The sequence below is a fragment of the Lonchura striata genome, chromosome 36 (assembly GCF_050655825.1).
Source record: "Lonchura striata isolate lonStrDom1 chromosome 36, ASM5065582v1, whole genome shotgun sequence".
Classification (NCBI taxonomy): Eukaryota; Metazoa; Chordata; class Aves; order Passeriformes; family Estrildidae; genus Lonchura; species Lonchura striata.
In genome coordinates, this window is record NC_140738.1 from 8,128,461 (window position 1) to 8,144,329 (window position 15,869).

Below are 15,869 nucleotides of genomic sequence, written 5' to 3' on the forward strand. Positions count from 1 at the left end.
GGTTCCGGGCAGCGCTAGCAAGCCTCGCGGTGGTAAATGAAGAGCGGATCCTGCTGGGGGCTAAGTCCAAGTTTATTGTGGCCAACAGGGCCAAATATCCTAGAACGGTGCCAGCCAACAGGAACGAGCACAAGGTGCTTGCACTGGCTTATAAACTGTAAGGGAGGGGTAACCGACAACCAATGGGGATAGGGGTAGGGAGTGGCTCCGAGATGGGGTGATACAACGTGGTCCAATGGGGGAAGGATATGGGAGGGGCCCCAGGCCCTCGCCCAATCACCCGGTGCCCTGAGTAGAAGCTTCTGGATGGATGGGAAGGAACACCGAGTGACAGACAAGGCACCTGGGAGGGGTAAAGGGAAAGACTGCGCCTCTTCCAGGGTGATGGATAGATACTGGAAAGGCGGGAAGGGAGGACAAAGCGGGAAAACTGGGGATAAACCAAGTTGTACATGGGGGTACAAAGGAATAAACCAATACATAATACAGGGATAATAAAACATACAAATAACGCAACTCCACACTTCCTCTCTCCATATAACCTGACAATGTAAAGAGACAAAACCTAAAATTTTCAGTCAGTTTACCACCTCTAAAATAGTCTTTCTTCACTGCACTTAGGCAGAGAAGTTCCTCTTGTTAATGTTATGGACACTTCTCCGCAAGAAAACAGTTATCTCATGGCTTTTCATTTCCACAAATAGCAGCTGCCTGGAAAAATCTGCAATTGTGAACTCCCTCCCATCTTTTCCCACAGATGTGCTTATGGCCCTTGTCAGCTTAAGGGGTATTAATTTTGAGATGAGCTTTTTAAGAGCAACGGTTCTCTTCATCTCTTTCTGAAATCATCTTCATCTCTGGGAACAGAGGTCTTCTTCTCTCCCTGAATGCACAGGGTCTCATCACTGTTCTCCCTTTCTCTGATCAAACCTCTTATGGGATCACAGCTACTTCAACATTTGCTTACTTTAGCATGGAGACCATTAATGAAACAAGTAATCTCTCCATGTTTTCAATGCCTTATAGGCAAAAAGAGAGTCTGATGTATAAATGACATCCTTCTCCATAGCTTTAGCAGAGGATTTCAGCCCCAAGATCAAGGCATCTCCTCATCCCTCCCATCTGGGACTCAGCTTCCTCTTCCCTGCCCTCTGTGTGTCCATGCTGCTCCTCTGTGTGCCTGCCCTGTGTCCTTTTCTCTCACTGGAGGGAGGATGGCAGCACTGGCAGAGTCAATATCTCCCGGGGCTGCAGATGGTTCCGTGAGCCCGGCCGGGCTCGGTGCTTGTGGCCGGAGCTGTTTTGCCATGGAGGTTTCTGCAGCGGCTGCGCTGGGGCTGTGTCAGGCTGGGCCGCGCTGGGGCAGGGCCAGGATCTCAGCAGACAGGCCAGAAGGCTGAGATGGGGCTGGGCCGGCCTTGGCACCTCTGTGGGGCCAGAAGGGAGAGAGACCCAGCCAGGCTTTCTCATCTGGAACTTGTGTCTGCACAGAGGCGTCTGCAGCTTCCTTAGTGCTTTAACAGATTCCCAGCTCTCAAAGCTAATTACTGATTGGTTTTTGTCAGACATGGAGGAAACTGCTAGCAGCTTCTCTCAGGACATCACTTCTGTGATGCAAAACCACCACAGCAGCACAGAGCACAGAGCTCCTTTGTCCGTATGTAGTGGTCATGTGCCCGAGGCCTCAGAATCCCTCCTTGGGAGATCTCTGGGCCCTCTCCAAGGTGTTTTCAAATGAAAACATTCAGCTCATGGTCTAAGAAAATCACCAGAGGACAGGGCCAGCCTGACCTGTCTGTCCTGGCTGCTTTTGACCGGGAGCAATCCTAGGATATATGGATTTTGGGAGGACAAATTCTCATTTTGGCCACAGACCTAGACATGAAGGCCGGTTCTATAGCCTAGGAAGTAAGGTACAGAGCCCCAGTGTTTCCCTGGATGGATGAGAGGTGACCACCAGAGGCCAGCCAGAGCTGGTAGGCTTTGTTCTGAGAGATACCCTTGCATATAGGAAAATTTTAAGGAGGACACCAATTTTGGCAATGGGCATCTAAAAATATGGATGGTTCTTTCCCATAGCAAGGAAAGCACGGAGCCCCAGTGCTCCAGGAGCTGATGAGAGGCAGCCCTTGGCATCCCAAGATCAGCCAGACCTGTCAGGTGGCCCCTGGCAGGCCAAGCCAGCCAGACCTGGTCCATGTTCCCTCGCTTCCATGGGGCCCCACAGTGTCCCAATGGCCCCTTGCTTCCAGGAGGCCCTGAGGTGTCACAATGCCCCCTTGGTGACACCAGGCCCTGAAGGGTCAGAATGGTCTCCATGGTTCCATCAGGCCCCACAGAGTCATAATGGTCTCTGGGCCCATGAAGCCCCATGGTGTCACCATGGCCCCTTGGTTCCATGGGCTCCAGTGGTGCCACAATGATCCCCTTGGTTCCATGAGGTGCCCACAGTGTCACAGTGATCTCCATGGGAAGGAAAGAACCGAGCCCCAGTGTAGCAGGGACAGCCACCAGAGGCCAAGGCCAGACAGGCTTGATGAGACTGGCAGATTTTGGCTAGGAGCAACCCTTGAATAGAGGGAATTTTAGATGTGGAATCCCACTTTCAGACATGGACACCCAGAATAGAAGGACAGTTCTTTTCCATAGGAAGGAAAGGACAAAACACCATTGTTTGAGGGGCAGATAAATGGCGGCCACCAGAGGCCTAAAGCAGCCAGACCTCTCTGTCCTGGTAGCTTTGGTCTGAAAACAACCCTGGGATACAGGCAATCTCCGCGGTGGAATCCCAGTTTCTGCCATTTCTCGGTACATAAGGATGGCTTTTTCTATAAGAAGGAAAGCACAGAGGGAGAGTGTTTCTAAGGGAGAGGAAAAAAGAAAGGAGAGGAGAGGAGAGGAGAGGAGAGGAGAGGAGAGGAGAGGAGAGGAGAGGAGAGGAGAGGAGAGGAGAGGAGAGGAGAGGAGAGGAGAGGAGAGGAGAGGAGAGGAGAGGAGAGGAGAGGAGAGGAGAGGAGAGGAGAGGAGAGGAGAGGAGAGGAGAGGAGAGGAGAGGAGAGGAGAGGAGAGGAGAGGAGAGGAGAGGAGAGGAGAGGAGAGGAGAGGAGAGGAGAGGAGAGGAGAGGAGAGGAGAGGAGAGGAGAGGAGAGGAGAGGAGAGGAGAGGAGAGGAGAGGAGAGGAGAGGAGAGGAGAGGAGAGGAGAGGAGAGGAGAGGAGAGGAGAGGAGAGGAGAGGAGAGGAGAGGAGAGGAGAGGAGAGGAGAGGAGAGGAGAGGAGAGGAGAGGAGAGGAGAGGAGAGGAGAGGAGAGGAGAGGAGAGGAGAGGAGAGGAGAGGAGAGGAGAGGAGAGGAGAGGCACATGAGTGCCAGAACTCAGGAAGCCAAGGCCAGCCAGACTTGTGATTCCTGGCATCATTTTTGTGGAAGCTATCCTTGTATATAGGGAATACTGGAGGCAGATGCCAAATTTTGCCCATGGGTGCCTGGCTGAGATGGATGCTTTTTGCCCATAAGCAAGAAAAGAACATGGATGCAGTGTCTGAAAAGCAGATGAGGTGGCCCCTGGATGGCCAAGAAAGCCAGAGCTGTTTCTATTGGCAGATTTCATCAGGGAACAATCTTTGCAGATAAGGAAATTTGGGGAAGGAATCCCAGTTTTGGCCATAGGCCCCTGGAGAAGAAGGACAGTTCTCTCCCATAGGATGAGGAAGAAAAGAGTCAATTGTGACCCTGGGGTCCCACAGAACCAAGGGGCTATGGTGACACAGCGGGGCCACGTGGATCCAGTGGTCCATTGTGACACTGTGAATCCAAGGAGACCATGGAGACACCCCCAGAACCTCATGGAACCATGGAATCTATGGTGACCCAGTGGGCTGCATGGAGACAATGGTCCATTGTGTCACTGCCCATCCAAGGAAGCCATTTGGACATTGTGGAAGCTCATGGAGTGAGGTGGCCACTGTGGCACTGAAGAACTTCATGACACCAAATATCCATGGGGACACAGCAGGGCATCTTGGAACCCAGGAACCGCTGTTGGCAGTACGGAAACTCCTGGAACCAGGGGCTGTTGTGGCACTGCAGAACCAACACAGCTGCTGCACCTTGTCCCCTGCCCTGCACAGCTCCTTGGGAGGCACGGCAGGAGCAGCACCCTGGGATCCTCGGGAATGTCCTTCTGGGATCCATGGCACACACTCCCAGGGGCTGGAATACCAGTTCCCAGCCAGGAAAATATGTTCCTGACTTTGAATGCAAAGCTCTTATGGAAGAGCCAAAAGCCAAGTGAAGCATGATCTTAAAGTAACATTTCACTGCCAACCTTCATAACTTCACCCATGGTTGTTGTAGCTCATGGATTGGGAATTAAATCAGGGCAGGGTCTTTGGTGGGAGCTGCCCTGGGTCAAGGGAGACACTGAGAGAGAAACAGAGCAGGCAAAGGAAGGCAGGAAAGGAGGTGTTTTGGTTTGGAATGAGAGGTGTTTGCTAAGGAAGGCAGGAGCCTCCCCTGAAATGGAAAAATGTAGACTCTTTCTAAATTGGTATAAATTTGAAATTAAGTGGGCCTGTCAGGTAAAAATATGGGAGCAGGAATAACAGCTTTTTATTAGGGAAGAAAATGAAAATGTGAACAATGCAGTAAACTAAAACAACAGTGACAGAGTCAGAATATAACCTGACACCGTGTTGGACAGGGTGTTGGCCACAGTCCAATTGGAATGGTGGCTGCAGTCCTCCAGGAGTGTCAGGTGTGGTTCTGTTGGAGAAGTGATCCTGTAGAAAAGGGTGTCTTCCTCTAAAGAGGAAGAGGCAGCTGTTCCTCTGAAAAATCCAGCACAGGAAAAGCTGTGTTGGTGGGCCAGAATCTCAAGACTAGATGCAGGTAGGAATGCTTGGCTCCTCCCTCTGGGCGGGGCATCTCACAATGGGATGTTACAGTTCTTATCAGTCATGCAGTGACATTCAATAGCCCATTATCAGCAAATGTCTCCCCTGAAGGAGGATTGATTGTGGAAGAGATAAGGAAAAACTGCCCACATAACACAGGACAACTGCCATACAGATGGCAAATAGAACACATCTTGCTTTTCAGTCTGGGACATGAGGTCACAAACAAAATCAGCTGAGAAGGCAGCACTCTGAAAAGCAAATCAGAACTGACAGAAAATGAGTGGGACAGAAATCAATAATTCTGATAGTTTTATTTATTATCAAAATAAATCACACCCACCCAGCCCCACAGAATCCTGATCCCACAACCTCAAATTTGGATCTCACTTCTCCCGATCACCTTCCAACCTCATCTCACCCTGGAGGCTGAGGAATCTAGTGATTTTGGCATGGGACTGAGGTGGGAACCAGCCATTTTGAGGTGGGATTGAGCCACTTTGGGGTAAAATTGAGGGGTTTTGAGTGGGATTGAGTCATTTTGAGGTGACAGACAAATCCACCTTGGCTTTTGGAGTGCAAAGATATGGAGAATACTACCAGATATCCCCCAAGAACCCCAGATCCTAGAGAATATGTTCCCAAACAATAAATTCCACCTCAAATACCTATTAAATAGTGGGACTTTTGACATCTCTGGTCAATAATAATTTTAGTCATTTTTCAGGTGTTTCTAAGTGAAAAATACAAATCAGAAGAAAATTAGGGCCAAATGAAAACCAGAGACCCCTTGAGCATCCCCTGGACACTGGACAAAACAAACTCATCCGAAATTAAACTTAGCACTCTATAAAATGCCTTGAGGAAGATTTGCTCTTCCCAGAAGTCACTTGTGATGGAAATGCAAATAAATACCAAACATTAATGAACCAACAACAGAAGCAATTCTGTGGCAATTCCAAATTTCATCAGTTCCAGCAGAGCTCCAGCTCAGATGCTGGCAGGTTCCAAAAAGAGAAACGTGGAAATCTGGTCCAATACAGATTATTAAAGGAAGGGAAATGTCTGTGTTGCTGTCACAAAGGTGACAGGGACGAAGAAAATAATGATTCTCATATTTGGAAAAGCCCCCAAGCCTATGAATTCAGGAATTACTTGGGAATTTAGCTACCTGAGCTGGACTTCTCATGGGATTTAAGTAGCCTTGTGTTCCTCACCTTGAGGTGAATGATCCTTATCAATCTCTCTGGTATCATTTTTTCCCTTTACTCCAGCGATTTTAACGAACTTTTCAAGGAAGGACAACAAAATATTTTCTTTACACTGGCCACCCACAACAGCCATTTTCCTCATAAGTTCTCCAAAAAGTCACTCAGAGGAAGGTGCAGCCAAATTTCCAAGAGTTCCTCCTAAAAGAGCCATAAGGTCCTCAGAGGAGGGAACCAGGCTGTTGTCAAAGGCACTTGGGGTGAGAGAACAGTGCCCTGAACTCACTGTGTAAAAATAATGTCACAATCTGGTTAAGAAAATTGTTAGAGATATGCCTCTGCCCTAATTCAGGTACTAAGGAGACCAAATCCAAAGTGGATTTTATTGACCAGTAAATGTGATGTAGAGAGAGAGATTGAAAGAAAGAGAAAAGGGGGGAGAGCAAGGGAGTGACAGGGACAGAGATCTCCCCTGGCGTGGGGCAAGTGTGACATTGTCCCCTGTGTGCGTGGCCTTCCCAGGGTGGGGGTTTTACACCTGAGCCAGTTTGGGTAAGGGGGGTGGTGTTCACCCCCCACCCCGAGCAGGGATTGCCTCACTGTTTCAGGTTACAGTGTCAGATGTAACCAAAAGTGTTTTCAGTCCCCATCTCCATAAACTGTTATCAACAGGTGGGGCAGTGTTCTTTATCTCTTCCATGGCTCAGCCCTGATAACGCCCTCCAGGGCCATCTTCTGTTAATGGGCCATTGAGTGTCACTGCAGCACTGATAAAATTACAAGATCCCATTGTGGGATGCTCCGCCCAGGGGGAGGAACCAAGCTTTCCTACGTGGATATAATCTCACCCTTGCAACAACACGACCACCTTGCCTACTGAATTCCCATAGGACAAGAGCTCCATAAGCACCACTGGACCTTCAGAGGAAGACCAGACCTTTCTACAGGATCACTGCTTTGACAGAGTCACGTTTATCACTTGAGCTGGCCTGTAGCTACCATTTCATCAGCCTGCTACCACCACCCTGAGCAACGGGGTGTCAAGTTATATCCTGACTCTGTGAGTTCAAACCAGTGTTTCTGTATCATTGCCTTGATCTTAATTTTCTTATTCAATTGTCATTCTGGCTTAGACTCTCCTCCTGGTTTGCCTTCAAACTAGTGCAAAACTTACTGTGCTCATCCATTGTTTTCCTCCCCAAACAGGATTTCCCATACCCAAACATTCGCCAGATGGAGAAGAAGGTTGCAAGGAAAAGGAAGATGCCCTGGAACACCGAGGCAGGTGAGGAGTAAGTCAATGCCCCTTTCCACCTCTCTCCTGCTCCATCGCCCAGCATGGCCCCCGGCTGCAGGACAGCCCCACTGCTGGTGCTCTCCTGCCAGGGACGCACTGGGGGGATCTCCTTGCCCTTCCCTCTGGCACGGAGGTAAATCCCATCCTCTCCTTGTCCTTCCTCCCCCAGAGCAGGAGCTGCGGATGGAGACCAGGAAAGATAAATCCCTGCAACAGAACCTCATGGAAGAGGCTGTTTTGAGCAACTCCACAGTGCAGGAATCCAACAGGGAGGAAAATCCCTGGAGATCTCACAGGAGGAGGGGCTGCAAGCCCAGCCCAAGGTGCTCTGAGGAGGAAAGGCCCACCCTGGGCCAGGAAGGTGGACAGAGCTTCAGCCAGAGCTCAGAGCTGGAGCTCCATGAGCAGGTTCACCATGGGGAGAAGACCTACAAGTGCTTCGAGTGTGGGAAGAGCTTCAGGCAGAGCAAAAATCTGAAATGACACCTGATGATCCACACCGGGGAATGGGCCTACGAGTGTGGGGAATGTGGGAAGGGATTCAGCTGGAGCTCCCAACTCATCATCCACCAGCGCATCCACACTGGGGAGAGGCCCTACGAGAGTCCCCAATGTGGGAAGGGGTTTCACACCAGCTCCAATCTCGTCCTCCATGAGCGGATCCACACTGAGGAGAGGCCCTTCCACAGCCCCGAATGTGGGAAGGGCTTCAAGCGCACCTCCCACCTCATCACCCATCGGCGCATCCACAACGGGGAGAGGCCCTACGAATGTCCCCAGTGTGGGAAGAGCTTCACCCAGAGCTCTCACTTGACCAAACACCAATGGACGCACTGGTGAGGAAAGCCCTGTGAGTGCCCCAACTGCAGGAGGAGCTTCGTGCACCGCTCCAGCTTCATTCGCCATAAAAAAACCCACATTGGGAAGAGCCCTGGTGATCCCTGTTCCCTGTGATCCATGCTGGGAAGACACCTGACCCTTTTCCTTCCCCTGCCAGTGACCTTATGTGGGATTGAAGGACATGAGGGTCTGGCCATGGCCCTGTCACTACATTCACTCCCACCTCAGGTCAGTGCCAGGGGCAGGAAAGGGACTCTCTCTCTTTCCCTGAGGAGATGGGTGTCCTTTCCATGCAGGAGGAAACACGTGGCCAAAAAGATACAATTGATGGTGATGGAGTTTACCCTGTAAATAGTTTTTCTTACCCCTTCTGTTTTCAATATTTTTTCTGTTTCTGTTTGTTCCTTATGTCATTGCTGTTCCCAGTAAATTGTTCTTATCCCAGTCTGGGATCTTTCCCTTTTTTCCTTCAGTGGTAGGTGGGAGGGCAATGAGTGCCAGCAGGGTTTTAGCCGGAGTAGGAAATTGGGGAATCCCATTCCTGAACCCTGGCCTGTGGAAACCGAGCATCCCAGCTGGTCCCAGCCCTGGTGGCCAAGGCAGCAGCCTTGGGAGCGGGTCCCTGGCTGGGGCTGAGGGAACCTCTTCACTCTGGTGCCCAGGGACAGGAGTGGAGGGAGCAGCAGCAGCTGAGTCAGGGCCGGCTTAGGTTGGATCTCAGGAAAAGGTTTTTGCCCAGAGGCTGCTGGGGCACTGTCCAGGCTCCCCAGGGAAGGGTCCCAGCTCCAGGGCTCTCTGAGCTCCAGCAGCGTTTGGACAGCGCTGCCAGGCCCAGGCTGGCAGTGTTGGGGTATCCTGTGCAGGGCCAGCAGTTGGACTCGAGGATCCTGATGGGTCCCTCCCAGCTCAGCCAATTCTGTGGTTCTGGATCCATGAGCCTGGGGATGGGAGTGCCAATGGTTGCCATGGCAACGGGCTCCAGGCCTGAGCTGGTGTCCATGGCAACCACCCCTGGCATGGGGTCTCCATGGAGCTGCCCAGGGACTGACCATAGCAACAGGGGCTAGGGATGGTTGCCATGGAAACTGGCCATAGCAACAGGGGCTGGGGATGGTTGCCATGGAAACTGACCATAGCAACAGGGGATGGGGATGGTCGCCATGGAAACTGACCATAGCAACAGGCTTTCCTGGTGATGGTTGCCTCCTTAGGATGAGATTTGTCACTGGACCTCAGAGGGGTTCCATGGGGACTTTCCAAGAGTCTCCAGGCTGTTCAAGAGCTGGAATGTCACACACAGAGACAGGGGCTCCATGGAGCCCTCCCAAGGGTTTCTGGGGATGGCAAGAGCCGTGTGGTCAGAGGCAGTCACAGCCATTCCATGGTGACATCCCAGGGTACCTTGGCCTGCAAAGGCACCAATCTGTCACAGACACTCACGGGGGCTCCACAGTGACATCCCAGGAGTCCCCAGGCTGCCCAAGAGCCAGGATGTCACACACACTCCTGTCATGTGCAGAGTGGGAGCTTCAGGCAAAAGCTTTATTTCATTATTGGAGAAACTCCTGCTGAGTCATGAGATGGAAAAATGACACCCAACAGCCACCATGGATCCTCAGACCCCTGCAGGGCCTACAGACTTCTAAAATTCCTTTTAAGAGAGGAGACTGGGAGTGACTGGATCCAATACCGGCCCCAGAATTTGTCAAAGGTTTATGTATAAACGATTGGACAGGTAGAATTGAACAATCTGTCAATGCAATTTTTCCTACAGGATTAATGGAATACCAGATATATTTATATAAATACAATCAGATCATGACTAGACAGTAAGCTCTTAATCAGAGTTATTTACTCCACAGTCCAGAATCTATAACACCTATAGGATATTCTGCTCTAGGAAGCAATTTTGAAGTCAGCAGGGCCTTGTTGGAGTTGTTTGAGCCCATTGCAGGCAGAGCCTCCTGCTCCAGCAGGAACTGCCTTTCCTGTGCCAGGAGCAGGGCAGGTCCCACTGCAGGAACAGCCCCAGGCCAGCCCCAGCACAGGGAAGGCCTCGGGCACAAGGGCAGAGTGCCATGCTGGGAGCTGTGCCAGGGACAGCCCGAGGCACCACAGGCACTTTGGCAGCAGCAGCTGCTTGCAGGGCATGGCCAGAAGCCTCCTTTGCAACCCGGCCTGGTGGCCAGCGCTGCAGAGCTGCTGCCTCAGGGCTCATTTCTGGCTGGGCTCTGAAAAGCCACTTCTGCTCCAGGAGCCTGACGGGGAAGCCATTGGCCCAGCACCTTGGGGACAAGATATTAACAACAAAACTCTTCATTCCAGCAGAGACAAGGCAGGGGCAGAGGAAAGGGGAGAGCCAGGCCCAGGGGACAGGGCTGCCATGGTGATGGCTGTAAGATCACTGCCCTGCAGCAGCCTGGCTGCCCTCAGCAGACATTTTTCCAGAATTGTTGTGAGGGCACCCAGCCCATCTGAGAACCCACAAACAGGAATTCCATCCTTGGGGAGGGGATTTCACTGGGTCAGGTTGCACACACTCCCTGATTTTGGAGCATTCTTGGGATGGGTAATACATCTCACTGGAAAAACAGTTGCCATTTTGTGCCACTCTCATAATTATAAAATATTTCGTCCTTCTAGCAAATGTAAATCCACCCTCATTCAGTTTAAAGATATTGATCCTTGTTCTGTCACTGCAAGATTTTGCAGAAAATAACTTTGACTGTTTTTACATTTTCACAGACCTCGTAGAGGATCCAAAAATCTCCCAAGATGGGGTTTGGAGGCCTCATCACATAACCAGCACGTAGAGGCTGCAGGCTCTGGGGTCAGTGATACGGTGATTGAGGACAGAACAGGAGTAGCCTGGGAGGGATTGAAGGGTGACTTCAGAGAGGATGGAGATTTTCTTCCTTGTATAAAACAGTGAGAAAAAGAAATAATGGCACCAAGGACAGCTGGGGAGGCACAGACTGGACACCAGGAGAAAGGAATTTCCCTCCCAGGGCAGGGCTGTGGTGCAACACGTCCCCAGCAGGAGCCTGGAGCAGCCCAAGGCTTTGTGTGGCCAGGCAGGGGCAGCAGGAGGCAGAGCTGCCAGCAAAGGAAGGGCCAGCGAGGTGGGGCAGCCGGGGGTGACGACAGCCTGCAGGGACAGAGGCGCAGGGCAGGGACACCGTGGGACAGCCTGGGCTGCAGAGGGCTCAGGGATGTGCAGCAGCTGCAAGGCCCTGACAGAGCCAACCTGTGCAGCCCTTTGGCCATGGCTGCTGGCCCTGGGCCTGAGGCCACGAGGGGACAAGTGACCCTTGCAGCCCTGGGGCCTCAGTGCCTCCTTGTCCCTGCTCAGCAGCCTGGCAGGGGCCGCCCCATGGTCCTGCCCTTGGCACTGCACATCCCCACATGCCAGTGCCCATCCCGGGAAGAGCCCTGAGCAATGAGGGAGGGACAGGATCTGCCTTGCCAGGGGCTGGGGCTCCGGCCTGGGCCCTTGGCATTCCTGAAACACATCCAGGTTTGCTCAGCACCAGAGACACCTTTCCCTTGCTTGTCCCCAGCTGCCATCAGTGCCTCCAGTGTTCTGCTCTGACGAGAACCTGGGGAGACTTTCTCAGTCCTGACCCTCAGTGGGACCCATTAAAACTTCAAGAAACTTTGGAGTTTTAATTTAACTTTGAGTTCTTGAGAAGTCCAGGCAGACTCTTGAATATAGAGAATTTCGTAAGTTCAACTGCAAGTACAGCCATTTCTGCATAGATAAGAAGGATGGTTCTTTTCCATAGGAAGGAAAGCCCAGAGACCAAGTGTTTCAAAAGCAGGTGAGAGGCAGCCCGCATGTTTCAAAGGGCAGCTAGACTTTTCTGCCCTGGCTGCCTTCACTTGGTATCATCCTTGGATGTACGGAATTTTGGACGTGGAATCCCAGTTTTGGCCATGGGCATCTAGACAGGATGAATGACTTTTTCCTATAGGAAAAAGAAGTGAGAAGTCCAAGTGTCCTGGAAGATGGGAGGTGTCCACCCTTAGGCTAAACCAGCCAAACCTTGGCACCTTTAGTCTATGGGCTATCCTTGGACACAGGGCGTTTTGGAAGTGGAATCTCAATTTTGGCTATGGGCACCTGGACAGGAAGATGAGTTCTTTTCATTAGGAAGGAAAGCACAGACCCCCAGTGTTTCAGGGGCAGATGAGTGCTGCCACTCAGGAAGCCAAGGTCAGCCAGACTTGTCTCAAACCTGTCTTGGCAGCTTTTCTCTGGGTGCTATCATTGGATATAACGAATTCTGGAGGCAGATCCCGAATTTTGGCCATGGGTGCCTGGTTGAGATGGATGATTTCTTCTCATAAGAAATAAAAGCACATGGTCCCAGTATTTCAAAGGCAGATGAGAGGTGGCCCCTGGGTGGCCAAGGCAGCCAGACGTGTCTCAGACCTGGCAGATTTCATCTGGGAACAATCTTTGCATATAAGGAAATTTGGTGAAGGAATCCTGGTTTTGGCCCTGGGTCCCTGGAAAAGAAGGACAGTTCTCTCCCACAGGAAGGAAAGCCCAGAGCCCCAGTGCTTCAGAGGCAGATGAGAAGCAGCCCTCGACATGCCAAGGTCAGCCGGACCTGTCAGGTGGTCCCCAGGAGGCCCAGCCAGCCAGACCTGTTCCATGTTCCCTTTGTTGTGTGGGACCCCACAGTGTCACAATGGTCTCCTTGGTTCCATCAGGCCCTGCAGTGTCACAATGGCCCCGTGCTTCCATGAGCCCTTGCAATGTCACAATGGCTTTGTGGTTCCACAGAGCCCTGATGTGTCACAATGGTCCCTCAGCTCCGTGTGCCCTCGCTGTGTCACAACGGCTCCTCTGTGACACTGCGGCTGCGCAAGGTCACCATGGACCCTTGGTTCTTTTGGGGTCTCTGAGTTCACAATAGTCTCCTTGATTCCATGAGGCAGCACAGTGTCACCATGGCCCCGTGGTTCCACGAGGTTCTGCAGTGTCCCCGTGGTCGCTGTCAGAGGCTGGATGAGATCCATGTCCCGAGACACCTTGGGATGCTCGGAATGCCCGTGTGGGGCCGGGGGCGGGTCAGGCCTTGGTTTGTGGTGGGACAGAGCCCCGCCCCCAGCCTGGCCTGGCTGAGCTGTCAATCACACAGCAGGGGCAGTGCTGATTGGCTGAGCTGTCAATCAATCACACAGCAGCTGGTGCCTACCCTGACTCTGATTGGTCAATCACCTGGCAGTCCCACCCCAGGGGCGGGCCCATGGAGGCCCAGGGGGTTAAAAGCCGGAGCACGAGGCCAGCCCATGGCCTGGATCCTGCCTTCTCCTGGGGTTCCTCTGTTGGTGATTCTGGAACCTGAGCAGTTGGTGCCTGAGTGTGTCTTTCTATAGATCTCCTGCCTTTCTGCTGTTCTCTATTTCTTCTCCTTCTAATCCTGCTTACCTGGAACATTTTTTGGTAATGTAACATCTTGAGGGTTAAAGGTTTTTAGGTAAAGTGGGCAAAGTTAATGAAGTTAATGCTATGATAAGAGTTTTAAGTTGAAGTGGATGTTGTATGAAACCCTTTGCTCAAGCTCCTTGATTGTCTATATTTTACCAGTAAAAATTTGTGTCATTTTGACCTCTTAGCTCTGTTGGTTGGAGCATGGTGCCGGTATCACCCAGGTTGTGGGTTTAATCCCAGTTTGGGTCATTCACTTAAGAGCTGAACTTGATGATCCTTGTGGGTCCCGTCCTACCAAAATATTCTTTGCATCTGGCCATGATGAGAATATCTGGCTGGTGTTTCTCTTGTGCAACAAAATCAAGTAAAGGAACCTTTGGTGACCCCAAAGTGTTCTGGGGTGTTACAGCCCTGCAGACTCACAATGGCCTCTTGTGTCCATGAGGCCCACAGTGTCACACTGGCTTCTTGGTTCCATGAGGATCTGCAGGGTCACACAGGTTTCTGACATTTGTCCTTGCTGCCCCTCACATCCCCCTGCCCCACAAACAGCCCCAAGCCACCCGTGAGGGACAGGCCCTGCTGTGCCAGGCTGGGCTCAGGGCTTGGCCTTTCTGCTTCCCCCAGCCAGCCTAGGCCTTGCTCATCATTGCAGTTCCTTGCTCTGAGCCTTGGGCTCCCTGCAGTCCTGGCCTCAAGGATCTGCTCTCACCAGTCCCTGGGAGCCTTTGGCAGTCCCTGCCCTCAGTGGGGCCCAGTGATGCCCCAAGGGACTTGGAGTTCTGCTTCTGACTCCTTGAGCAACTTCTTCAGCCTTCTCTCAGTGCCTGAGGGTCCTGGACAGAGTCCCAAATCCATGTTGGGGATCATCAAAATACAGAAAGCCCTCAGGGGAGCTTTGTCTTCATTCAATGGTCTGCAAATCTCCAGGGCTTGTGCAGCTGGTTGGAGTCAGTTTGGAGTTCTTGTAAGGAGGAGGATTTCAAAGTGCACCTCATGACATTTTTCTTTAATTAAGTGAGTATTCTTAATTTCCAGTTCAGAGAAGAGCTGATAAAAGCATTCCCCAGGTGATCTTGATGCTCACTGTCTCATTAGGAGGCCTGGGCATGTAGAAGAATGAGCCCCCTGAGGGCTGACCCTGTTTGGACAAGCTGCTCCTCACCCCCAGCCTCACCATGTCTGACATTGCCCACCTGGCACTGACATCCCTGTGCCCTGCAGCAGAACCTTGTCCCTGAGCTCTGCAGCTCCATGTCCCAGCCCATTGCACCATGTCCCACCTGCTCTCCTCAGGGCTCTGCCTGCACACTGGCCCAGGAGAAGTTTTCCTGTTGGGAAAGAAAGAACTGAAAAGCCTGAGCAGGTTTCCTAAACAACAAAACCTACTCAAGAGCCACCTGCTCAGTACAGGCTGCCTGGAATGGTGTCACCTTTCTACAAGGGACAGTGTGACCAGAACTGATCACTGGAAGCAGAATTCTCTGAGTCTCCCAGCTGAATTCTCTGTCCCTGTCCCCTGGATCTCTGTTGCAGATGGAACCTGCTGGTGCCATCCTCACCTTTAACCTCTCTTTGGAGTGGAAACAGATATTCCCAGCTGTGTTAAGCAGGATTTGTTGAATGTTTCTATAAATCTTTTGTGTTCCCCATGGAACGAAGGGGCCATTTTGGCACTGAGGGGGTGACGTGGAAGCAAGGAGTCAGTTGTGACCCTGGGGTCCCATGGAACCAAGGGGCCACAGTGACACAGCAGGGACACATGGATCCAGTGGTTCATTGTGACACTGTGGATGCAAGGAGACCATAGAGACACCTCCAGAACCTCATGGAACCAAGGAGTCCATGGTGACCCAGCGGGGCTGCATGGAGCCAATGGTCCATGCTGACACTGCCCATCCAAGGAGGCCATTTGGATACTGCAGAAGCTCATGGAGCGAGGTGGCCATTGTGACACTGAAGGACTTCATGACATCAAATATCCATGGGGACACAGCAGGGCATCATGGAACCCAGGAACCGCTGTTGGCAGTGTGGAAACTCCTGGAACCAGGGGCTGTTGTGGCACTGCAGAACCAACACAGCTGCTGCACCTTGTCCCAGCCCTGCACAGCTCCTTGGGAGGTACGGCAGGAGCAGCACCCTGAGAGCCTCGGGAATGCCCCTCTGGGATCCATGGCACACACTCC

General features: G+C 51.9%; 1 protein-coding gene across 1 annotated transcript in view; it reads left to right on the forward strand.

The window, feature by feature from the left end:
• Nucleotides 1–7,333: 7,333 nt before the first annotated feature.
• LOC144248430 (uncharacterized) overlaps nucleotides 7,334–15,869 on the forward strand; it is a 402,567-nt gene continuing 394,031 nt past the window's right edge. Inside the window, exons 1-3 of the mRNA XM_085565449.1 lie at nucleotides 7,334–7,385; nucleotides 7,567–7,631; nucleotides 7,971–8,158. Coding sequence (XP_085421575.1) covers nucleotides 7,334–7,385; nucleotides 7,567–7,631; nucleotides 7,971–8,158 — 305 coding nt within the window. The remainder of the gene's footprint in view (nucleotides 7,386–7,566; nucleotides 7,632–7,970; nucleotides 8,159–15,869) is intronic.